Source organism: Rhinoraja longicauda, chromosome 26 (assembly GCF_053455715.1).
Source record: "Rhinoraja longicauda isolate Sanriku21f chromosome 26, sRhiLon1.1, whole genome shotgun sequence".
Taxonomy (NCBI): Eukaryota; Metazoa; Chordata; class Chondrichthyes; order Rajiformes; family Arhynchobatidae; genus Rhinoraja; species Rhinoraja longicauda.
In genome coordinates, this window is record NC_135978.1 from 23,560,584 (window position 1) to 23,587,377 (window position 26,794).

General features: G+C 44.2%; 1 protein-coding gene across 1 annotated transcript in view; it reads right to left on the reverse strand.

Moving 5' to 3' along the window:
* The window catches only part of brip1 (BRCA1 interacting helicase 1), a 182,955-nt gene that overhangs the window by 54,404 nt on the left and 101,757 nt on the right, over positions 1-26,794 (reverse strand). The window contains exon 15 of the mRNA XM_078422433.1: positions 72-231. Coding sequence (XP_078278559.1) covers positions 72-231 — 160 coding nt within the window. The remainder of the gene's footprint in view (positions 1-71; positions 232-26,794) is intronic.

Here is a 26,794-nt window from a genome sequence, read left to right on the forward strand (position 1 = left end):
GATGGTCTAAAGGTCAAATAGGTAAATATTTCAGCCGATTTAACGGGGCTGCTAGTTTCTTTCTAAAGTACCTTTGTTTCCTCTGTCTTTTATTATGTTATAGTAGGACTGCAGCAATGCATCAAAGTCACTTTTGTCACCTCCTTTCGGTTCAACAATAATTGCTTTGACTTTCTCCAGCTTCCCCCATAGTCCTGTGAGCATCCAGCGACTTTGCAGCTTGCCCAACAGCTAGAAGATAGAGGTAAGAAACACTTTCTGGATTTAAGAAGCAACATCATTTTAGTTCCGTTGAACAAAACTTTAGATATAAAACAAACATTTAAATAATTACCAATGCTGAATATCCGTGGTTCGTGTTTCTTAAGAATATTTAACAAAACAAGACCGATTGAAGCTTTTAAATTAAATAGATTGAGATGGAAAGGAATTAACTGGACCAGAGTATGCAAAAGTTAATCAGGTTTTCAGATTCATAGTTATTACAGCACGGAAACACTGCCATGCCAAACAAGATACCTAAAGCGTTTGACCTGTATACCTCTAAACCCATCCACGTACTTGTCAAAATGCCTTTTGATTGCTGTAACTGCTCCTGCCTCTATCACCATCTATGGCAGCTCATTCTGTATACCGACTTACCCCTCAGATCCCCTTTAAATCTTTCCCCTCTCACCTTAAACTTATGCCTTCTAGTTTTGGATACCTCTACACTGTGAAAATGTATTATGACTAGTTACTCTATCTAAATGCCTCATAATTTTAGAAACCTTGTAAAGGTTACCCCTCAGCCACCCAGCCTATCCAATTTCTCCTTACAACTCAAGTCCTCCAGTCCAAGCTATGTTCCTGTAAATCTTTTCTTAGTCCTCTCTAGCTTATGTTATTATTTTACAAATACCTGTTAACATTTAAACTTAAACTGCCCACATGAAGTCGTCAAGCTGCAATTATATCCTCCCCTCTGCAGAACCTCCACCAACAAATGGGTATAATTATGAGAAATAAGTTTATATAAACAGTTTCTATTATAAATATGGACATGGGAATTTATATTGAGACCATTAAAACCATGGAAATTCATTATATTTCAGCTGGATGAATAGAGCACACACAAAATACCATTTTGTGCTTGTGTTTTTAATATATTTATGTTATAGGCTGCACAAACCAGTCTAGTTAACAGTGAAAAATGACTATTACAAGCTATCAAGGAAAGTACTTTGACCTCTCTTAGTAGAAGCTTTGTTTGAACATAGAACATAGAACAATAAAGCACAGAAACAGTTTCCTTGCAACTCAATGTCTGTGTCAAACATGATGCCAACTCTTATCTGCCTGCACGTAATCCATATGCCTTCATTCCATGCATTTCCATGTGCCCATCTAAAAGTCTCTTAAATGCCACTATTGTATCTGCTTCCACCACCTCCCCCGGCAGTGCTTTCCAGGTACTCACCACCTTCAGTATAAAACAAAGCCTGCCACCGAAAATCCATTAAAAAAATTCCATTGCATCTTAAAGCTATGCCCTCTGGTATGCGATATTTCCATCTTGGGAAAAGGGTTCCGACAGTCTAACCTATCAATGCCTCTCATAATTCTATATACTTCTATCAGGTCTCCCCTCACCCTCTAGGATTTCAGAGTAAACAATCCAAGTCTCTTCATTCTTTCCTGGTAGTTGAAACCCTCCAATCCAGGCATCATTCTGGTAAACCTCCTCATGACGTTTTCCGGAGTCTCCACATCCTTCCTGTATTGTGGCGACCAGAACTGCACACAATACTCCACATGGCCTAACCAAAGTCCGATAAAGCTACATCACGACTTCCTGATTCTTATACTCTTTCCATATGTATTGCAGCAGAAAAAAATACATGTTCTATTATTGAAGGCACGGGCTTACATTCAATTGATAATATTGAAGGTATCACAAAATGCTGGAGTAACTCAGCGGGTCAGGCAGCATCTCAGGAGAGAAGGAATGGATGATGTTTCGGGTCGAGACCCCGCTGAGTTACTCCAGCATCTTGTGATACCTTCGATTTGTACCAGCATCTGCAGTTATTTTCCTACTCCTATTCAAATGATAATGTTCATTTTGACAATCGTAATGAATAGAGAGAAAATATTCAAAATTTTCACCAATGTCCTGAAGTGTCGTCTGTTTGTGGTCATGGGAGAAATTGGACTGTACTGCTTCACTGTGGCAAAACCCACTATGAGCAGTTTCTTCACTTTTAACATTAACTAGCCGGGCGTGGACGCGTTGGGCCCAAATCTCTCCAGCAATACCAACAACCCTCCGTCCAAACCTCTCCTGTGGGCCCGGCAACCCTCCCCTAACTGACGACACTCACCCACTCCATCCCCACTCAACCCCCCCTTAAAACTACCCCTCCCCCTTCCCAGTTCTCCCACCAGTCTCACTGTCTCCGACTACATTCTATCTCTGTCCCGCCCATTCCCCCGACATCAATCTGAAGCAGGGTCTCGACCCGAAACGTCACCCATTCCTTCTCTCCAGAGATGCTGCCTGTCCCACTGAGTCACTCCAACATTTTGTGTCTACCTACAGCATCGAAACAGTCCTTTCAGTTTATCAAATTCATGCCAATCATCAACCATCTACTTACACTAATCCTACATTCATCACATTCTCCCACATTTACACACTCGGGGCAATTTGCTGTGGCTAATGAACTACCGACCCACATGTTTTTGGGATATGGGAGGAAACTAGGGCACCCGGAAGAAAAACAAGCAGTCACAGGGAGGATGTACAAACTACAAACAGCACAAGGTCAAGATTCTACCTTGCTGGGTCTCTGGCACTGTGAGGCAGTGGCTCTACTAGCTATGCCATTGTGTTTCCCAATGAGTTAGATCAGTTACAAAATAGTATTAGTATCATAATCAGAGAGCACGGACGCTGGCCCTTCAGCCAACTCGTCCATGCTGACCAAGATGCCCATCTAAGCACATCCCAAATACCTGTATTGATCCATATCTCTCTGAGCATTTCCTATCCATTTAACCTGTCAAAATGTCTTTTAAATATTGTTATTGCACCTGCTTCAATCACTTTCTTCGGCACCTCGCTCCATATATATATACCGCCCTCTGTGTGAAAAGGTTGATCCTCACGTTCCTATTAAATCTTTGCCCCTCTCATCATAAATTGACGAACTCTTGTTCTTGATTTAACAACCCTGGGTAAAAGACTGTGTACAATGACCATATTTATGCCCCTCGTGATTTTATATACGCCTATAAGATCATCCATTGGTCTTTTGCACTCCAAGGAATAAATCCCAGCCTGCTTAATTTCTTCATATAGCTCCCTTGAGTTCTAGCAACACTGCATAAATCTTTTCTGCATTCTTTCCAATTTAAAATAATCCTTCCTGTAGCTGACTGACCAAAACATAACACAATAATCCAGGTAAAGCCTCACCAATGTCTTGTACAACTCCTTAGTGGCAGTGCACTTAAGATACAGGAGAGTATCAAAGTGTGCCTTGCGCCAAGTTTTGACGGCATTAGTTTCCTTATGGAGCACCGCCCATCTTTGACTCAAAGTAACGAAGGACCATGGAAACTCAGGCATAAATAGCTTTGTAACCCGGAAGAAAGCTCCACATCATGTTTCTCTGAATAATCTTGATTTCCTTGGCCTTTTCTGGCCATCATTTATTTTTGATGGCAATGACACTCCCTTTGGCATTCAGCCTTGAATTGTTGGCATGAGTCTTTCTTCTGCATGAGATGACGTTCCGTCATATGCAATGGCCTTTTCTTTTTCAATAGAGCAGGTCCTGAATGTCAGTATCGCTCTTCATCATTCGATCATGGTAATGACAAAAAATGTAGTTGATGGATGCTGAATGCCAGTCATTAAAATCTTTCGGGAATTTTCATTATCAGTACCATCTGTATGGTGATTAACACATGAAAAAAGTAAGAGATAATGATAACCCTGTTAAAAATCTTTAGATTTAAAAGGTCTCTGTTCAGTATTGGGTTCCACGATAGAGAATGATATTCACCAGAGCAATGATGTCTGGCATGATGAAATACAAATGCTAAGAAACATTTGCTAAGCAGGGACTTTATTCATTGCAACAATTATAGAAGTTACATTATTTTAAAAATGCCCTGTCATTATGAAAATCAGGAATAATATAGACTATCTGACTATTCTCAGGGTTTAACAAATCAAGAATAAGAAACAGTGGATAAAAAATTCTATGCAAGAAATTTGGAACACAATGTGAGAGAAATCCATTTAAGTAACAGCAATTGAGGCAGACGCTGTGATTAGATTATATAGGGGTGAAGAAAGTGTCAAAGAAATAAGGAAACAGAGTGTGAAAGGTGATTGGATTTATTCGTTTACCTCTAGGGTTAATTCCAGCAAGGGTTGCTTCTGCTGAATATCAGACTTCCATATTAAAACTATGTAATTGAAAGTGCTGCCGCACTCTTTATTTATATCCGCTTAAAATATTTTCTCATGTTGTCTAAATTTAATGAATTCAACCTTTGTATCATTTTGTTGATTGGTCGGCCAGAATTCATACCATGGTAGCACAGTTTCAAATCAAAGATATTCAAATCCAAACTGAGCAACAAAATAAAATCCCTGCAGCAATATTTTTATTCCATGCAAATTGTTGAGTGCTTATAGATTCATCCAGCTATAATTCTCCCATTGTAAAAACTGTTTCAAAGTAGGACTGTTTCAAACTGATTTTAGGATCAATTAAAATAATCCTTTGGGACGACTGATCTGAATGTCCTTACCTACACTTCAATCTTACATTTTTTGCTTCTGTTTTCTCCCCTTCAATAAGCAGAGCTGCAAAATCAAGGAGCATGGAAATGGGTCACAGAAGATCAAATTTAACTTTTAAATCATCATAAAACTTTCCAGATTTTAATATGTGAGACCAGAAAATACTTCTGATACTAAATCCCTCTGGAACCATAGAGAAAGTAACTTTTATTTCCTTACATTAATCATCAATCGCTTCTACCTCCATAGCAACACATGCATTCCTCAGTTTAAAATAAACTTTAGTATTCCTTTTTCTGAGGACTGAGATAAACAAGATCATTATCATCCATATCCAACTTCCTGCAATTCTTACATAGTAACAATGCCAACTGACCGCTTCAATTAAGTTAAGCATTGTGAAACCAATTAAATAAGCTTGCATTTACACTATTTTGTAATAAAGATCAAATCCTGGAACCCTTTCTTCAACATTATGAACTAATACACAATCTGAAATCTTAAAAGTACAGTGGTGGTAAAAACTTCCTAATTGCCATTTCCTTATTCATTTTTCAGAGTGGGTAACAAAATAAATGATCAAAAGCCTGTAATGTTTGACATGGCAACTCATTGCATCAAACCACGCACCTTCTGTGCATTATTCATACATAGCTCTTTTCACAGATTCTAATCGAATGATTTTTTTCAAAGTGTAGTGAATACTAAATGAACAAACATGACAAACACTCTACAATTGATAATATTTCAAAAATAGTGAAGCAATGCAAACACCTCCTTACTCTTCTAAGTAATAATTAAAGCAGAACCTCAGTTTAAGGTAATTCAACTGACTGACCAACAAAATCGTCCCTATGCACCTTCTAAACTACACTAGATCAGCTATATACTAAAACTCTCGTTTATTTGTTTGTTCCTGAACTACAGCCAAAACGGTACACGATAGCCTGACAATTTTAGGCCCACCTTACTCACCGCCGTCCCTTTGGTGCTAATGGAAGAAGTTTAATTGAAATCTCTGTCATATTTTTTTAATTATTCACATTTTAAAGTTTAAATCTATCTCCTCGGGAGGGAGGGAGAGGGAGGTGGGGGGGGAGGGAGGATAAGGGGGTTGAGGGGGATGGAGTGGGGGAGGGAGGGGAAGGGGGAGGGAGGAGAGGGAAGGGGAAGTGAGGGGGAAGGGGGGAAGGGAGGGGGGGAAGGAGGAGAGGGTGCTGCACCAATGCAGGTTTGGGCCCAAAGTGTCCACTTGGACTAGTCAAAAATTAAAACAGAAAATGCTGAAAATACTCAGCAGCTCAGGAGAGAAAGCAGTTAAAGGTTCTGGTTGATGATGCTTTGTCAGATTTACAGTATCTGAAGATTTTATGTTTTTGTCAGATTGTCACAAGAACACAAGAATGTAGGTGCAAGAGTCAGCCACCCGGTCCTTCAAACCTGCCATTTAATAAGATCATGACCGATTTATGTGGGGCTCAACTCTTCTTCTGTGCCAGTTCCCCAAACCCCTTAATTCCTGAATCTTTTGAATATTTATCTATCTCTATTTTAATAATACTGCAGGCTGAGCGGTAACGACGCGAGGCGATGTTGGTCAATGTGTCTGGATCTGGTTCGTTGGTCAATGTGTCTGGATCGAGGTGTTGGTGGAGTGGGCCGCTGGAAGCCCTGTAGTAGCTTGGGGATTGAATGGATTAAGCACCACTCCAAGAGGCCGAGGATCGGACACGGCTTGCAGCATCACCAAGTGGTGGAGGGAGCATCAACAACATTGCCAGGCCAGGCTAACCCTGCAACTTTGATCCAGTGCCTAAGCAAGGACAACAAGCCTTTTTGGGCAAGCTAAGAGTCTACATTTTTAACAACTTTGGACTTGAATCATACAAAATGCCACAGGAAATGTGGCTAGTCTTGTCTCAGTAATCCACTGTACTTACACCCTTGTACTTAATTATAGCAAGATTTTTACTGAGAATATTCTGAGGGATAAGATGCATATGCATTTGAATAGATGGGCTGCTTAGGGAGAGTCAGCATGGTTTTGTACATGGGAGAATATGTCTCACAAATCTGATTGAGCTTTTTGATGAGGCAACTAAAAAGATTGATGAAGGCAAAGCCATAGACATTGGCTTCAGCAAGGCATTTGATCAGTCTGAAGAAGGGTCTCAACCTGAAACGTCACCCATTCCTTCTCTCCAGAGATGCTGCGTGTCCTGCTGAGTTACTAGAGCATTTTGTGTCTACCGGGCACTTGGTCGGCTGCTTTGGAAGGTTAGATCGTATGGGATCCAGGGAGAGCTAGCTAACTGCATAGAGAATTGGCTTCGTGGAAAGAAGCAGAGGGTGATGGGTGAAGGTTGTTTTTCAGACGAGGCCTGTGACTAGTGGGATGCCTCAGGGATCAGTGCTGGGTCCTTTGCTGTTTGTGGTTTATATCAACGATTTGAATGAGAATGTAGAAGGCATGATTAGCAAGTTTGCATATGACATGAAAGTGGGTGGCGTAGTGGATAGTGAAGAAAAGTTATCAAGAATTGCACCAGGATCTTGATCAGTTGGGCAAGTGGACTGAGGAATGGTTAAGTTAGTTTAATGCAGATAAGTGTGAGGTGTTGTGTTTTGGGAAGTCAAACTTGGGCAGGACCTTGTGAATGCCAGGAATCTGTTGAGTGTTGTAGAGCAGAGGGATCTAGGAGTGCAGGCACATAGTTCCATGAAAGTAGCGTCACAGGTAGATAGGCTTCATCAGTCAGAGTATCGAGTATAGAAGTTGGGAAGTTATGTTACAGTTGTACAAAACATTGGTGAGGCCACATTTGGAGTATTGTGTTTAGTTTTGGTCACCCTGTTGTAGGAAAGATGTTGTTAAGCTGGAAAAGGTACAGAGAAGTTTTACAAGGATGTTGCCTGGACTTGAGAGCCTAAGCTATTGAGCGGGTTGAGAAGGCCAGGACTTTATTCATGAGAGCGCAGGAGGATGAGGAGTGGTCTTATAGAGTGTATAAGATCGTGAGGTGATTAGATAGGGTAGATGCACAGAGTCTTTTACCCAGAGTAGGGGAACCAAAAACCATATGACATAAGTTTAAGGTGAGGGGGGAAAGATTTAATAAGAACCTGAGGTGGCAATGTTTTTTACACTAAGGTGGGTGCATGGAACGCCAGAGGTGGTAGTTGAGGCAGGTACTATCACAAGATTTAAAAGACATTTGGACCACATGGATAGATAGGTTTCGAAAGATATGGTCCAAACTCAGGCAAGTGGAACTAGCATATGGCATATTGGTTGGCCAGGGCAAGTTGAGTTAAAAGGCCTGTTTTCACGCTTTATGACTATGACTAACTGTATTTTAAAAAATAGGAATTTCACTGTACCTAGGGACATGTGACAATAATGTACCATTTAACCATTGATCTAATGATTTGGCCTCCACCACTCTCAGGGACAGAGAATTCCAGAGATTCAACATTCTCTGACATAAGAAAGTTTTAAGCACCTCAGTTTTAAATGACTGGTTACTTATTTTGCAACTTTGTCCCCTTGTTCATGACTCCTCTACTAATGAAAACATCTCTACATCCACCCTGTCAAGCTCCCTTAGAATCTTAAATGTTTGAACAAGGTCACTCCTTGCTCTTCTAAACTCCTAGAAATACAGGCCCAAACTGTCATCTCTCTTGACAGGGTGACCCTTTCATCCCAGGAATTAGCCCAGTGAATCTCCTTTCACTGCCTCCGATGTCACTTTTATTTTAAGAAAGGGAACTAACACTATGCACAGTATTGGAGGAGTAGCCACACTCTGCACAACTCTACCAAAATTCTTCTTTTCTTAAACTCCAACAATAAAGGCATAAATACTGTTTGCCTCTTAACTACTTGAACTGCCTGTTAACATTTGAGATTTACGCACTAGATTCCTCTGAACACCTAGATTCCTCTGAATTCACTCATTTGCTGTATCCCAACATTTAAGCAATAATTCACCGATTGATTCCTCTTATAGAAATGACCTGTGGAATGTGTGCTGCATTACATAAGAAGTGACAGAATTCCCAATATGAGAAGAGGATAAGCACCCATGACAAAGTTCAATTTTAACACTTGGTATTCTTGATCTAATTTATGCATACATTAGGACAAAGGTTTATCTCTGATCATTTACGTGAAACCAAATATCGAGAGAGGAGCACAACAGGTAGCTAATCTTTTATCTATCAATAGCAAACTGACAAATTTCTACTCACTATTTTGAAATTTCATTTCTTACTAGACCAAGTGGACCCGTTGGGCCCAAACCTCTCCTGCATTGGTACCGCACCCTCTCCTCCCACCCCCTCTCCTCTCCCCCCTTGCCCCCCTCTCCTCCCTCTCTTCCTCTCCTCCCCCTCTCCCCTCCCTCCCACTGCATCTCCCTCAACCCCCCTTATCCTCCCTCCTCCCCCTCCCTCCCTAGGAGATAGATTTAAACTTTAAAATGTGAATAACTTAAAAAATATAACACCGATTTCAATGAAACTTCTTCCATTAGCACCAAAGGGATGACGGTGAGCAAGGTTGGCCTAAAATTGTTGCACTATCGTGTACCGTTTTGGCTGTAGTTCAGGAACAAACAAACAAACAAGAGTTTTAGTATATAGATGCAATGAGTCAGGTAAATTTACGAATGAAAAAGTATTTTGTCGTTTGGCAATGAATGTCAGATTACAAAATGATTCTAATTAATTCTTGTTTTAATAAAGACAATCCTCAACAGTAAGACCGCTCGCTTTAGTGCATGAAGAATGACTGGATTTGGGCTTCATATACAATTTCAAGGACACAGGGATAGTAATGTGTTAAAACACTGAACGGGCATATCAGATAACAAACTAAACTGATTGAAACCAGAATGAGTTATAGCGCGATAATTTCAGGCCACAATGCCCTAATGCTCTATCATAAGCACTGAATCAGAGGTATACATGAAACTCATATTCAAAGCATTAAGGCCGGAGGAATTTGCTGAATTAGATTACAGTATAGGCATAAACGTATCTGTAAATGAGGATACGATTTTGATAAATACATGTTGGAATGTGACAACATCATTTAGGAATAAGATATAAAGCAGCATAACATGCCAGCAATAAGTAAGGTAGAGCTCCAAGAATTGGAAAGCCTAATCCAGAATGATATTTTAGCAACATGTGGTCGAAAGAAGAGAGAAGCAACACTTTAGATGTAAAATATGTGGAGTAGTTGTAGGACTAGCTTAGGCTTCCGTACAGTATACTAGACTGCACACCATTAGAGTTAATTGAAATGAACAGGCTTTTGGAAGCTTGCAGGAAACGTGGAATTTATACTTTATTTTGTTTGGCGTTTGGCTCCAAAAGTAAGTATGCATGTTTTAATGACTTTTAAATCGTACTTGTAATTGAGCAATTAAGTTAACTGCTATGAATCAGATTGTGTAACAATACCTCCTTGGATTTATTGGCATCAAGTCAATCATGTAAGCAAATCTCGCACCCCATATGTCCCAGAGCAATCCCTATTGATCTCAATTGCACTGACCGATCTATTGATAAAATAACAGCATCCTGGGATGTAATAACATATCATTTACATACAAAGTCAGATAGTGCATTATTTGCATGCTCATTTAGAGGTACTGCTTCAATCTTTCAATATTGAGACTACTGTCATAGCATTTGGGGCACCAATGCAAACACTATGTCACTGCCCTCCTCCATATCACTTATGTAATTTCGCATTTGTCTTTCTAGACGAGAAGATGAAGTGAGCTTTACCCTATTGCCAGTCCAGGAGTACGTTCTCTTGCATTCCGTGCCCTTTTGACACCAATATACATGGCATAAACTCTAAAGCTGACAAAAAAGATTAAATTACATTCAAAATAAATAATTAGTTGTGTCTTATCCTCCACGGAGACCATCACAAATCTTGTTGAGACCAATTCTAACTAGTCAGACCTATCTTTTATTAAACGTCATTTTTAATTTTATTAAGAAGAGCCAATAATGAAAATATGCTTTTAATATTTCACAAAAAATGTACAGGACAACAGTGTGAGCAGACACCTGTACATTTAAGACAACAAGCAAGAGAAATGAGAGCGAAGACAGGAAGAATCTCTTTTTATCATATAGCAAATTATTATAACCAAAAGATCAGCAAGTTTGTAATGCAGAAATAAGATCCATAAAATTATTGACAGTAATACCAATTACAGTATTCCGTTAGTTTTCACATATTTAACGTCCACTATTTTGCAAATTAGTGATCAAAAGCCACAGGTACAGTATTCTACTGCCATCAGCATCCAATAATATTTGTAAATCCTATTTGATTCATCCTCAGCAACCTGTTTGGGATGTATCCACCCTTTTAAGAGTGCCCACCACAAAGTTTTTATGGAGACAAACTCCCAACGTGTTACTTGTCTGAAAATAATTTCACAAATTCAATTTTTATATGCTATTTCTTTTCCAAATAAATTGAGGAAATTTTGTGAACATTTCCATGCAAAAAGTAAGAACACAATTTAAGTTAGCCAAATGGAAAAGGAATAGGCTAAAGCTAATGAAAATCCTGTTTACAATAAATGTTTGCACAGATCTTTTCATCGAAAATTAGTAAGTATTTGGAAATCTATTCTGGATAGGGAAGTAACAATGTAAATCTTACATTCCTCAAGTAAAGTCAATAGACAATAGACAATAGGTGCAGGAGTAGGCCATTCAGCCCTTCGAGCCAGCACCGCCATTCAATGCGATCATGGCTGATCACTCTCAATCAGTACCCCGTTCCTGCCTTCTCCCCATACCCCCTCACTCCGCTATCCTTAAGAGCTCTATCCAGCTCTCTCTTGAAAGCATCCAACGAACTGGCCTCCACTGCCTTCTGAGGCAGAGAATTCCACACCTTCACCACTCTCTGACTGAAAAAGTTCTTCCTCATCTCCATTCTAAATGGCCTACCCCTTATTCTTAAACTGTGGCCCCTTGTTCTGGACTCCCCCAACATTGGGAACATGTTTCCTGCCTCTAATGTGTCCAATCCCCTAATTATCTTATATGTTTCAATAAGATCCCCCCTCATCCTTCTAAATTCCAGTGTATACAAGCCCAATCGCTCCAGCCTTTCAACATACGACAGTCCCGCCATTCCGGGAATTAACCTAGTGAACCTATGCTGCACGCCCTCCATAGCAAGAATATCCTTCCTCAAATTTGGAGAACAAAACTGCACACAGTACTCCAGGTCCGGTCTCACCAGGGCCCAGTACAACTGTAGAAGGACCTCTTTGCTCTTATACTCAACTCCTCTTGTTACGAAGGCCAACATTCCATTGGCTTTCTTCACTGCCTGCTGTACCTGCATGCTTCCTTTCATTGACTGATGCACTAGGACACCCAGATCTCGTTGAACTCCCCCTCCTCCTAACTTGACACCATTCAGATAATAATCTGCCTTTCTATTCTTACTTCCAAAGTGAATAACCTCACACTTATCTACATTAAACTGCATCTGCCATGTATCCGCCCACTCACACAACCTGTCCAAGTCACCCTGCAGCCTTATTGCATCTTCCTCACAATTCACACTACCCCCCAGCTTAGTATCATCTGCAAATTTGCTAATGGTACTTTTAATCCCTTCGTCTAAGTCATTAATGTATATCGTAAATAGCTGGGGTCCCAGCACCGAACCTTGCGGTACCCCACTGGTCACTGCCTGCCATTCCGAAAGGGACCCATTTATCCCCACTCTTTGCTTTCTGTCTGTCAACCAATTTTCTATCCATGTCAGTACCCTACCCCCAATACCATGTGCCCTAATTTTGCCCACTAATCTCCTATGTGGGACCTTGTCGAAGGCTTTCTGAAAGTCGAGGTACACCACATCCACTGACTCTCCCCTGTCAATTTTCCTAGTTACATCCTCAAAAAATTCCAGTAGATTTGTCAAGCATGATTTCCCCTTTGTAAATCCATGCTGACTCGGAATGATCCTGTAACTGCTATCCAAATGCTCAGCAATTTCGTCTTTTATCATTGACTCCAGTATCTTCCCCACCACTGATGTCAGACTAACTGGTCTATAATTACCCGTTTTCTCTCTCCCTCCTTTCTTAAAAAGTGGGATAACATTTGCTATCCTCCAATCCACAGGAACTGATCCTGAATCTATAGAACATTGAAAAATGATCTCCAATGCTTCCACTATTTCTAGAGCCACCTCCTTAAGTACCTTGGGATGCAGACCATCAGGCCCTGGGGATTTATCAGCCTTCAGTCCCATCAGTCTACCCAAAACCATTTCCTGCCTAATGTGGATTTCCTTCAGTTCCTCCATCACCCTAGGTTCTCCGGCGAGTTTAGTCGAGTTTATTGTCATGTGGGCAAGTACTGAGATAAAACCACAATGAAAAATCCTGCTTGCAGCAGCATTGCAGGCATGTTGACTCGAACACGCAAAAAAAACTATCTATAATCAATAAATTACTTAAAAATCTAAAAGACTTGTGCAAAAAAAAAAGTATTAGTGCAACCTACGTGTGGTAGACTTAAGTGATCCGTTGTCAAGGGCGGCACAGTATGCAGCGGTAAAGTTGCTGTCTTACAGTGCCAGAGACCCGGGTTCAATTCTGACAATGGGTACTGTCTGTACGGAATTTTTACGTCCCCCCCATGACCACCTGGCTTTTCTCTGGGTTCTCCGGTTTCCTCACACATTCTAAGGTTGTGCAGGTTTGTAGGTTGATTGGCTTCTGTAAATTGCCCCAGGTGTGCAAGAAAGAACTAATGTACAGGTCAGCGTGGACTCGTGTGGATAGTGTGCAACTTCAAACTTTCATACCTCCTGCCCGATAGAAGCAATGAGAGGAAGACATGGCCCGGATGATGTAGAACCTTGATGATAGATGTCGTCTTATTGAGGCAGTGCCTCATATACATGCTTTGATAGAGGGGAAGTATTGGTCCTTAGATGGACTGGGCTGAGTCCACGGTTCTCTTCAGCGTTTGCTCTCTGCAGTATTCCTGCGTGTTGGAATTGCCGTACCAGGCCATGATGCAACTAGTCACAACTAGTCGGGATACTTTCTACAGTACATCTGTAGAAGTTTGTTACATTAGTCAGAGAAATGCCAAATTTCTTTAAACTTGTAAGAAAGTAGACGCGCCTTCTTCATGATTAAATCTATGTGAGTTCACCTGAGTTGTTAACTCCCAGGAATTCCACCCAGAAACCGTAAATTTCTATTCTGAAAGAATATGATTGACAAAATCTTTAATCTGTTTTGTGATTCTTAACTGGTCAAACCTATTCTTAACATCCTATTCTGAACACTCTGTTATTTGGTAACAATATTGAAAGTTAGAAATCAGCTTCTATCACCCTTTTAAAATTACAATTCATTAAAAGTGAAGGCAATGAATTAGGGTTAATTAAATTAATCAGGATTTTTTTTGTGTCAAATATACTCTTAAAGGAACCTTTTTTAACTTAACATAGTTGGAGCTCCATACTTGTTCTTTAAATGTCAGAAATGTTTTAAATATATATATTATGGGTATTTCAGTACAAATACTGAAGCAACATTAGATGAGCATGCTATTGATATGGATGGAATTTAGTTACCAGTTGTGATATTTGCAAAGTATTTTGTCATATAACATAGATGAAAGACTTATTAGTCAATGACAAAAACCTTTACGTTAAACAAAACACTCAAGCAGGAAATCAAAAGTAGAGTTAATTATTCCTGCATTATAAGCTTTCTTTATATTGCTATCCATGTTTGTTTATGAACTGGCAAAGAAAAGATGAACATAAAAAAAACAGTATTGTCTCTCTATTAGTCATTCATTGTGAATATCGTGCTTTACAAATGTGAGAAAAATCTATCTCGAGCAATGAACAGCTGCAATATCAACACATCCTCCTTTGTGTTGTGATAAGCTAACTTTGTTTTCCATAAAGAAGCACTCTGCTTCTTTGTCCATCTCAAAGCCACCTGTACAGAATCAGGTGGGACTCCACTGAGCTGCAAATAATTACTCAATTTAACTTATCCTAAGTTAAATACAATACTCTACAAAGCTACATACCCGGTTGAGTGGTATTTCAACAACCTCTTGCTCAACGCCAACAAGACCAATTAACTAATTGTTGATTTCGGGAAGGGGAGTCCATGTGTCAGTTTTCATTGCAGAAGAGAGCTAGCAAATTCCTGGATGTTAACAACTCAGATGACCTGTCCTGGGCCCAGGACAGATGTAATTATGATTAAGTTGAAAGAACCTCTTGCACTATTAATGAACTTGCTTTTATTTGTAATTATGTTTTGCACAAATTTCTTATTTCCTTTGCACAGGTCTTCTTTCTTTTTGCAGAATTTTGTGTGAAATTTATGTATAATTTATCTTTTTGCCTTTGCCCGAGTCTATGTGCCTGCAAGGTTCTGCAAGCATAATTTTCATTGCATCAAGTATCTCATCATACTTACGCATACAACAATAAACTCAACTTAATTTTACATTCTTGTAGCACATTTCTGCTCAACTGAATGAACAAAGTCAGGACAGACAAACCAAATTCAAGCAAAAATATAACTGTTCCTTCCTTCTGAACTAAAATCTTAAGTTAAATTATTTCAGTAGTTAATTAATTAAAATGCTTTATATGAGGAATAACACCTTCTCTAAAGAATCTTCCATAAAGTAGAATTAAAAAGTAGCGTTAATGTTTTGTTAATTTGACAATCACAATATTGTGAAAAACAAAACAATGTTTCAAATAGAAATGAATTTGAAAATTAATATTTAGATAGGATTATATTTCTTACCATTCTAAAAAAATGATTAACATTTATTGAGTGAAAATTGTCGGAAATCTTTAACATCCAGTTGTTAGGAGTTTGGTTTCATGGATCATTCAAAAGCTCCTGACCTACTCTGACATTATGTGCTGAAGTCCTACAGCGGTTTTTCTTACACCCAAAGGCAACAAGTCACAATGCACTAGCCCTTTGCCACGCTATATGCTTGGCCGACCAGGTGTCAACTAAAATGCCTGTCTTGATACCAAAAGGACACAGATACACCCTATCTCAAATAAACAACAATGTGGCTCCTCTTCTTCGGTTAAAACTGAATATTTTCTCATTCTCTTTGCATTCCATTTTCATTTACTGTAGGCCCTAATCCATAGTACCTTGTTCCGTTTTCAAATTTCTACAATTTCACCCTATCTTCTCTTTTAATGTGGAAGAATTGTACAGATTTTGTGGAGGAAGTGGAAAATAGGTAACAAGAAAAGTACAGAGGGTATAGACCTACAGGTACTATTGAAATTTTATTCAAATTGGTTTTCTACAACCTTGTTATAGTGAGTCACGTGATTATTTAAAAGGACGAAGCACAATGCAAAATATATTGTAGAAACAAAGAACTGCAGATGCAGGTTTATACCAAAGACAGACACAAAGTGCTGGAGTCAGGCAGCATCTCTGGACAAAAAGGATGGGTGATTATCCCCTCTAAGCATTTCCCCTCTGACCTTAAAACTGTCAACTCCAGTCTTTGATATTTTCACCCCGGGAAAAAGGTTCTGACTGTCTACCCTATCCATACTTCTATAAGGTCTCCTCTCAACTTCTGTCACTCCAGAAAAAAACAACCTACATTTGTCCAACCTTTCCTTGTAGAAAATAGTCTCTCATGTACACAGAATTCTAGAAAACCTCTGCTCACAATACTCTACATGCAGCCTAACCAAAGACCCATGAAGCTGCAGCACAACATCCAGATTCCTACACTCAATGTCTCAACTGATGAAGGCAAGCATATCAGATGCTTCTTTACCACTCTATCGTCTTGTGTTGCTACTGTATGGGTCTTGCCATTAACCATATACTTTCCATTTACACTGACCGTAACTTCAACAATTTGTGGTATCTGCAAATTTACTAACCGACCCACCGGCACATACGTGAGGATGCTATTCATTGACTGTAGCTCTGCCTTCAACATGGTCATCCCCACCAAGCTCAGGTGTGGTGCTGCGGAGCTCTGTTTCAATCACTCGAACGAGTGAGTTTCTAAACATTTTTTGGAATTCGGAGGAGGTACAGCGGTACTCTAAACATCTTTGGGTATCGCTGCGACGCTACAGAAATCTTTTTAAAAGGTTTCTGTGTGTTTTGGGGCTGCAAGCGGTGTTATCAACTGACTGCTCAGCTCCCACTACTGAGGCTGGCAACCTGCCAGGAAACTGTGGCGCACAAAAAGGGGGAGAAAAACCTGTCTGGACTGATACACCTGCGTCCAGAACAACCCCCCCCCCTACTGCCTCGTCGCTACTGACCGGACCGGTCTGGTTTTCGTGCGGTGTGGGAGTTTTTCTACACCCTCAACCTTCTTCTGCGGCCTTGAGACCTGGAGCTGAAGGAGCCTCCTCTCTATCAGAGATAGGCTTCCAACAATAACAGACTGCAGGTGAATCCCTTTCGTTGCTGCAGGAGCAGCAAAGACCAGCGGGAATTGCTTGCGAAAGTCTGCAGCTCACCAGGGAACGCAGGAGAGCCGAGATACCCGGGCCAAGAGGCCGTGACGCAGCAGTTTTTAGTGGGAGCCGCCATTATTGACGTTCGAGGCAACACCACTCGCCTCCCTCCCTTGAACTGTTCTACACTTGTTTGTGTGTTTGGACTTGGCCCCCTGCCTTTTGGATTGTCTTTGTCTTTGTGTATCAGTGTTTTGTTTTCACTGTAGTGCCTGATATCATGCAGGGTCAGCGTTCTGGGGGATCGGGGCCTTCGGGGAGTTATGCTAAGGCGGCTGCTTCAGCTGCTTCGGCTGCTCCTCTGGGGGCCCGGTTCCCCATGAGGAACCTACCCTTTGAACATAGGGTCAGGTGCTACTTGCCCCCCCAAATGAACCTGGAGGACTGCGCGGCTGCTGTGGCAGTGGCAGCCAAGCCTGTAGGCATTGTGTATGTGGGAAAAATGTTTGGGAAGGGTGTGTTCTTTCTGGAGTCCGTTGAGGGGGTGAACGCGACTGTATGTAAAGGGGTCACAGTGGGTGGACTTTTCTTACAGGTCGAGCCCCTGGGGTCCACCGCGCAGCGAGTGGTCCTATCCAACGTCCCGCCCTGCATCAAGAACGAGGCCCTCCTTCCCCACCTTCATACCCTGGGGAAGATCCTGACCGACATCACCCCAAAACCCATGGGGTTCCGCAGGAAGGACTTGCAGCACGTTCTCTCCCTCCGGCGCCAGTTGACAATGTTGCTGGACCGGGAGGAGGTGGTCGACGGGCGCTTCTGTGTCCAGCAGGATGGGCGAGACTTCACCATCTTCTGGACATCGGACCGCCCGAGGTGCCACGCCTGCAAGGAAGTGGGGCATATTCGGAGGAACTGCCCCAAATCCCGGGCGGAGGCCTCCGCCTCCGGTGCCACTAACCCCCCTTCCCCCCCCCCCACTCCCACTCCCCCTGTAGTTGAGTCAGGGAACCCTGGGGATGGGGAGGGTCAAAAGAAGGGGGGCAAGGTGGCAAAGAAGATAAGGCACCTGGGGAACAAACCCCCCGGGGATAAGACTTTGCCACCCATCCCGTCACCTCCCGTTAGGGAGTCCGCAAGCCCCATAATCCAGCCAGGGGCGGAGGGGATTGGGCGGGAGGAGGGGGAGCCACAGACTAGGGTTGCTCAGGTGACCCCGGAGTCTGTGAGCTCCTCCCCTTCGAAAAAAAGAAGGAGGAATCTCTCCAGGGAGGAGCAGAAGGGGGACATAGGGGAATCTTCCAGTGGGGCGGGGAGTGCTGTGGTGGAGGATGACTCCTGCCCTCTGGTTCAGGCCCCGGTTCCATGCTCTGAAGGGGTTTCTGGGGAGGGTGGTGATAGGGACCACTCGGGTGTAATGGAGCAGGGAGAGATTCCTGTTGGGGAGGGAATCCCGATTCATGCACCCGAGGAAGCCCAGGAGCAACCCACCCACGACGAGGTGCAGAACACGCCTGTGGAGTTAGGGATAGTAGGCGGGGAGGGCGAAGGGGAAACCAGCCCTTCTATCCCACAGGACCTGGCTCCAGAGGGACTCCCTGAGTCTGGGGCACCAGAGTCCACTCTGGGCACAACTGGTGGAGGGATAGACCCCACTGTCAATGGTCTTGACTGCCCAGGTACACCCGAGGAAGGCCCCTCTGCCACTGGCCCCACGGTGGGGACTGAGGTGGAGGTGAGACCAGAGGGTGGGGAAGAGGCAACCGCTGCGCAGAGTGGGGCGGGAGTCTCAAGCACAGAAGGTGTGTCCAAGGATGGGAATGGTGACTCCATCTGCAGTGGGCGGGTGGAAGGGGACTCCTCGGACAATGAGTCAATGGATGTTCTCGCTGCCCCCGACGCCACTCCTCTCATTCCAGTGGAGGAGATCCGCGAGTTCATCGCGTCCACCGAAGGAGCCCAACATCGGCCCAAACTGGCCTCTCTCCGGTGGCCGAACTTACAAGGGGTCACCAGATCCCTGAACCTCATCCTCAGAAGGAAGGGGAGGGGAAAGGGAGGGACGGGGGGAAAGGGAGGGACGGGGGTGAAGGGAGGGATGGGGGTGAAGGGGAACGACCGGCGTCAGCTCAGGTCTTTCTTGGACGACCTGGAAAAGGACGCCGAGGCCCAGAGCAGCGTCGTTCCTGCTGAGGATAGAGGGACCAGTAGAGCGTCCCTTGTTGCCAAGATCCGGAAGGTGAAACGCACTGCCAATCCATCTAGGGTCCGTAGCGGCAAAGGCGACTCTGCTGTCAGTGACCAGGGGACTGGTGAGGGGATCTAGTGTACTCCTGACATGGCGATCACCATAGCCAGTTATAACATAAATGGCAGCAGGGGGCCTCTCCGCAGGTTTAACCTGCAGATGGGAAATATGCGGTGAGCTTCCTGCAGGAAACCCACACCATCCCAGGAGACGAGTCCACCTGGCTCCTGGAGTGGAGTGGTGAGGTCTTCATGAGCCACCTCAGCTCCATTTCCAGTGGGGTGGCCATTTTGTTGGCCCCGAATTTCCGGCCAGAAATCATAAAGGTCCAGGAATTGGTGCCAGGCCGCTTGCTTCACCTGGCCGTGCGCCTGGATGGCGTGCCGTTGCATTTTGTCAACGTGTACGCCCCCAAGCCCGCCGTGTTGCAGACGTGCCTGTTCCGGGAGGTGTCTACCCTTTTGAGCTCGATCGACCCTGGCGACTGCGTGATCCTCGGGGGAGATTTCAACTGTACCCTCGAGGAAGGAGACCGTTCCGGTATCCAGCGCGGCCAGGAGTCGGTGAAGAAGTTGAAGGAGCTCGTGGGCTCCTTTGACTTGGTAGACACCTGGAGGAACCTCCACCCCGACTCCAATGCCTTCTCCAGGAGGTCAGAGGGGGGTGGTTCTCGCATTGACCGCCTGTACATTTCTCGGGCGTACGTCTCCCGCGTCTCGGCGGCCTCCATGCGGCCGATGCCTTGCTCGGACCACCACCTGGTGTGGGCGGAGTTTACCCCGCTGCGCACGAGGGGAGGGTCCGCGTACTGGCACTTTAACAACCGGCTGCTGGAGGATCGCCGCTTCCGGGACTCGTTTGTGAGGTTCTGGACCACTTGGAAGGGGAAGAGGGGAGGATTTCACTCCCTGCGGCTATGGTGGGACGTGGGCAAGGCCCACATCCGGCGTTTCTGTCAGGAGTACACTAGGGGGTCTACCAAGAGACGCGATTCCAAGGTCAGACAGCTCGGGAGTGAGCTGCTCGATTTGGATTCGCGTCTAAGTCAGACCGGTGGGGACCCGACCCTCTGGAGGGAATACCAGGAGAAGAAGGACGCGCTGAAGGAGCTGCAGTTACAGCAATCCCGAGGCGCGTATGTGAGGTCGCGGATCCAAATGCTCCACGATTTGGACCGCGGTTCACCCTTCTTCTACTCGCTGGAGAAGTGGCGGGGAGTCCGTCAGCAGTTAGTGGAGCTGCTCGCTGACGATGACTCCCCCGTCACTGAACCAGAAGACATCAACGCGGCGGTTCGTTCCTTTTATGGGACCTTGTTTTCACCGGATAGCTCCGGCGTGGACGAGTGCAGTGATCTGTGGGAAGGTCTAGCCACGGTCGGCCCGGAGGGTGCCGAGCGTCTGGACGCCCCCCTGACACTAGACGAACTGACCGCGGCCCTCCATCAGATTCAAAGGGGCAAATCCCCTGGCCTGGACGGCCTGACAGCAGAGTTCCTCCGCACTTTCTGGGGGACCCTGGGGGAGGACTACACCATGGTCCTGAGGGAGAGCCTGGCGACCGGGGAGATGCCCCTGTCTTGGCGGAGGGCTGTAGTGGTCCTTCTGCCCAAGAAGGGTGATCTCCGCCTACTAAAGAACTGGCGCCCGGTCTCCCTCCTCTGTACCGATTACAAGGTCTTTGCTAAGGCAATGGCCAACCGTCTGGGCCCAGTGCTGGCCCAAGTGATCCACCCTGACCAGTCTTACACAGTCCCGGGCCGGTCCATCCAGGACAATATCCATCTGGTCCGGGACCTGGTCTACCTGGCTCAGGAGACCGGTGTACCCACTGCCTTTCTCTCCCTTGACCAGGAGAAGGCCTTCGACAGGGTGGATCACGAGTATCTGTTGAGGACTCTGCGAGCGTTTGGGTTCGGACCGCACTTTGTGGCCCGGATCCGACTTCTATACGCCACTGCGGAGTGCCTCGTCAAGGTCAACGGATCCTTGACGGCCCCCATTCCCTTCCGCAGAGGAGTACGTCAGGGCTGCCCCATGTCAGGCCAACTGTACGCCATCTGCGTGGAGCCATTCCTTAGTCTGCTTCGGAGGAGGTTGACGGGCTTGGTTCTACGCGAGCCAGATATGGAGGTGGTCCTCTCGGTCTATGCCGATGACGTGCTCCTCATGGTCACTGACCCCGCCGATCTGCAGAGGATGCGCGAGTGCCAACGAGTCTTCTCGGACGCCTCCTCTGCAAGGATCAATTGGGGGAAAATGTTCTGGACTCTTGGTGGGTCCATGGCAGGTGGACTCCCTCCCTGAGGAGATGCGGTTTTTCACGTGGAGCACCACGCACCTCCTTTACTTGGGAGTCTACCTGAATCCCGTCGCGGAGACCTGGCTGGCGAACTGGCAGGAGCTGGAGTTGAAAGTCGTCGCCCGGCTTGGGCGCTGGTCGGGTCTCCTCAGCGTGCTTTCCTACCGGGGCAGGGTGTTGGTCATTAACCAACTCGTGGCTTCCCTGCTCTGGTACAGATTGACCACATTGGTCCCATCAGCCACTTTTGCTGGGATCATCCAGAAGAAGTTGGTGGACTTCTTCTGGGGCAACGGAAAGCACTGGGTCTCTGCAGCGGTCCTGAGTCTCCCGATTGAGGAGGGCGGGCAGTCGCTGGTGTGCATCCGCACCCAGTTGGCGGCTCTCCGCCTCAGGACTCTGCAGAGATACCTGTACTCGGAGCGTCCTCCCAGGTGGCACGTGCTGGCGACGCACTTTTTCCAACGGGGCCGCTGCCTTCAGGCAGGTACGCGGATCCCGATGGTGGGCATCAGCCGTGCTATCCTGCTGGGAATGCCCGGCTTCTACTGGGACTTGCTGAGAGTCTGGAACCTGGTTGCTGTCGACCGGGCCCCCCCTCCGCTGACGGAGGGCGGCGGCCCAGGCGTGAGAGCAGCCGGCCCTTGTCCTGCCCCGCTGGGTGTCGGAGAGGCTCAAATGTGTGGAGCACCTGCGGCTGAGCAAACCCCCGCTCAGCCGGAAGTACTCGTCGGACCGAGGCGCCGTAATCCTTCCCGGGAGCCGGTCCCACACAACATGAGTCGCATTTCCTCGACACCCTTCATCTCCCTCCGAGACGCAGGGAGGCGGGTCCTGTACGGGCTCCTCCTCCACACCCTGCACTTCCTCGCCCTGGTCCACCGTCCGGACACTAAGTGGCGGTCGGTGTTGCCTTCCGGTCGCGAGGTGACCCCGCGGTGGGGGTCCCTCTACGCAGGAATTCTGCCCCTCTCCATCGGGGACCTGGGGTGGAAGGTATTGCACCGAGGAGTCCCCTGCAACCTGTTCCTCGCGCGGTTCACAGACTCGCCAGCCGCCTGCCACTTTTGCGGGTTGGAAGAGTCTGTGTACCACGTGTACATGCAGTGTGTGAGGTTGCAGCCCCTGTTCCAATATCTAAAGGGGCTGCTCCTTGCTTTTTGGCTGCATTTTTCACCCACCATCCTCATCTTTGGACACCCTGTGCATAGGGGAGAGGGTAGGGCCGAAGATGTCCTTGTTGGGTTGCTCCTGGGCCAGGCCAAGCTAGCCATCCGCGACTCACGGCGCCAGGCAGAAGAGGGCTCTGCCCGAGCCAGCTGCCTGCCCCTTTTCCGGGGTTACGTCCGCGCCCGGGTGGTGTTGGAGAGGGACTACGCGCTGTCCACGGGCACCCTGGAGGATTTCCGCGACCGCTGGGCACCGCGGGGGATTGGATGTATCCTGGATGGGGATTGTAATATAATTGTATAATAGTTTCAATAGGTATATTTGTTTGTATAATATTCTGGTGGTGGGTTCTGTTTTGGTTTTATTGTATTGTATATATTATTTTAATATTTGAATAAATATTTTTGATTAAAAATAAAAAAATTAAAAAAAGCTCATCACCAAACTCCAACAGCTAGGCCTCAGCTCGTCGTTATGCGGCTGGATCCTGGACTTCTTGATGGAGCGACCGCAGGCAGTGAGAATGGGCCCGCACCTGTCCTCCACTATCACCCTGACTACCGGCACACCACATGGCTGTGTTTTGAGCCCCATGCTCTACTCCCTATTCACACACGACTGTTCCTGCATTCGACACCAACACCATTGTCAAGTTTGCAGACGACACAATGGTGATCGGGCTGATCACCAACGGTGATGAAACAAAATACAGAGTGGAGGTGCAGAACCTGGCGGACTGGTGCTCAGTTAACAACCTGTCCCTAAACACTTCCAAGACCAAGGAGCTGATCATCAACTTCCGTAGATCACACAACAGGGAATACGCTCTGATCTTTATCAATGGGGACAGTGTGGAGAGAGTGTCCAGCTTCAAATTTCTGGGCACTCACATTTCGGAGCTGCTGACGACCTTCTACCGCTGCACCCAAATTAGCCCATTCGCATCCAAATGAGTAAATCCACCTTAATGGTTTTCAAGAGATCCAACACCACTTTATTCTTGATCTCAAACCTCTTAAGCATATTAGATCATCCCACACTGATCTCACCATCCACTATATACTTCTCCTTGGTGAATGCAGATGCAATGTATTCGTTCAGTACCTCACCTACATCCTTTAACTCCAAGCATAAATTCCCTCCTTTATCCTTGAATGGTCCTCCCTGCTCCCTAGTTATCCTCTTGTTTTAATGTACATGCCTTGGGATTTTCTTTAATCTGACTTGTCAATTACTTTTTATAGCCCCTTTTGGCCCCTAATTGCCTACTTGAGTTATTTCCTGCGTGCTTTATATTCCTCAACAGCCCTGTCTGATTTCATCTGTCTGAAGAAAGGTCCTGAACCAAAATATCACCTATTCACATTCTCCAGGGATGATGCCTGGGCCGCTGAGTTACTCCAGCACTTTGTATCTTTCTAAAAAAAAATCCTAAACCTTACATATGCTTCCTTTTCCTTTTTGACCATATTTGGTCATCCAATGTTCCCTTACCTTGACGTCCTTATCCTTCCTTATTACTGGAATGTCAGTCCTGAACTCTGATCAACTGGTTTGTAAATGACTCACACAAGACAGATGTGGACTTATCCAATAACAGCTGCTCCCAACTTACTCTTCATTGCTCCTACCAAATAATAAAAAGACACAAAGTGCTCGAGTAACTCAGTGGATCATGCAAAATCCCCGGAGAACGTGAATAGATGACATTTCGGGTCAGGACCCTTCTTCAGAACTACTTTTGTCTGAAAAAGGGTCCCAACCCAAAATGCTACCTATCCATGATCTCCAGGGACGATCCCTGACCCACTGAGTTACTCCAGCACTTTGTCTCTTTATCTTTGTAAACCAGCTTGTTCCTACCTAATAATGTTGTAATTGGCCTTTCTCCAATTTAGTGCTTTCCTTCAAGGTCCAGACTTATCTATATTCATAATTATCTTAAAACAAATGGAGTTACACAAATTGTTTGATGTGATATTTTTAATGTACAATATTCTACCACTGCTAATGTAATGCAGCATTATCCCCTAATAAAAATGTAGAATTTTATAGCAATAGACTAAGCGTGCACCACCTTTTAAAAAGAGCTATTGACTTCGACCTTGATCCATTCGTTTTTTTCCAAAAGTGTATGAACTTTATTTAAAGCTATTTAAATATCTAATATTTAAGTATCTAATATTTAAGATTCTAATATTTAAGTATCTAATAGAGCATAACAATCCATATATCTTTTGTATAAAAAGACCTTCCTTGTCTCTCTCTTGGTAATGCACCTCAACCATCCCATGCAATTGCAACCTGTGCAAACCAGCAAGATGATATTCTTCTCTGTCTTAAAATCAGTCATGATTCTGAACAACATGAGCTTTGCTCTGTTCTATGCTAAACAACATTTCCCTCTTTTATTATACAACATAGTCCTGCGCTCCCCTAAATTATAATCTCTATAATCCTTTACTCAGGAACAGAAAAGCAACCATCCAAATCAAAATATAATTTGGAACAAGATGCAGACTAATTAGAATATTAAAATATTATATTAAAATATTATTCATTAACTCCACAGTGGTATTTCCAACAAATTATTTTCAAATTGTTAGATTATTTAGGTTAACCTGTCAGCAATCCTTTATGTCCAGTATATTTACTGTAAATAGTTAAGAGGAATGAATTGTGAAGAATCGCTTCCAGATTCCATAAAGAAATCTTCATTTCATTTAGATAAATGCGACGGCTCAACTATTGTTTCATCCAAGTCTCTATTATGTGCCAAGAATATAGGGAACCTTTATGATTTGCTCTGATCACAATCTCAAACAATGGACACATCATTTTGAAGCTACATGTAATTGTTGGCACAAAGGTTATCTTCACTCATTCAAAGTCTGAAATACTTTAGATAGTACAGAAACAATAACGCTTTTGTTCAGCATTTTGTAACAATAAAGCTACAGACCTCCATCACTAGTTAGATCGGTATTTTATAGATTACAAAGGTATTTTGAGAATTCATCACCAATTTTTTTTCTGTTATCTCTGGTACTTAATATTCAATAATTTAGACTGTGCGTAATAAAAATTGTCTTAATGCAACAACAACTTGCATTTAACATAGTATAATATCAACATAGTAACAGAGAATAGCCAGTTTTCCCACATGGTAGGGGAGTCTAAATCTAGAGGGAATTTGAGAGGTGCAAGATTTAAAAGGGACCCGAGAAGCATTTTCATCACATAGATCTTCCACATATGGAGCAAGCTGCCAGGAAGTAGTGGAGGTGGATACAATTACGACATTTAAAAGACACCTAGAAGGTACATGGATAGGAAAGGCTTGGAGAGATAAACGCCAGGTGCAGGCAAGTGGGATAACTTAATAAGAATGAATGAGTTATTATCGATGATGAATGGTTTCGGTGCTAGAGTGCAAACAGGATTGCAACGCAGGATCATCAACAAAATGTTATAGATAATAGTGTACTACAAGACATGAACTACAATAACACAAAAGATGAACTTTTGTTTTAGAAATTTTCAATGGGCACAGTGACTAGAACCCTCTTAGTTGCCTCATGTATGGTAGAGACATGAAAGACATGTTTGCAATTATTCTGTGTGTGCTTTATTTGATTTAAAGATAAGTTTCCTCGTACCTGATTTGCTATTGACATCTGCTGAAACATCAACTTGAAAACTACTATATCCATTAATGCTTTTAAACAATTTACAATCTGACCTTCTCTTC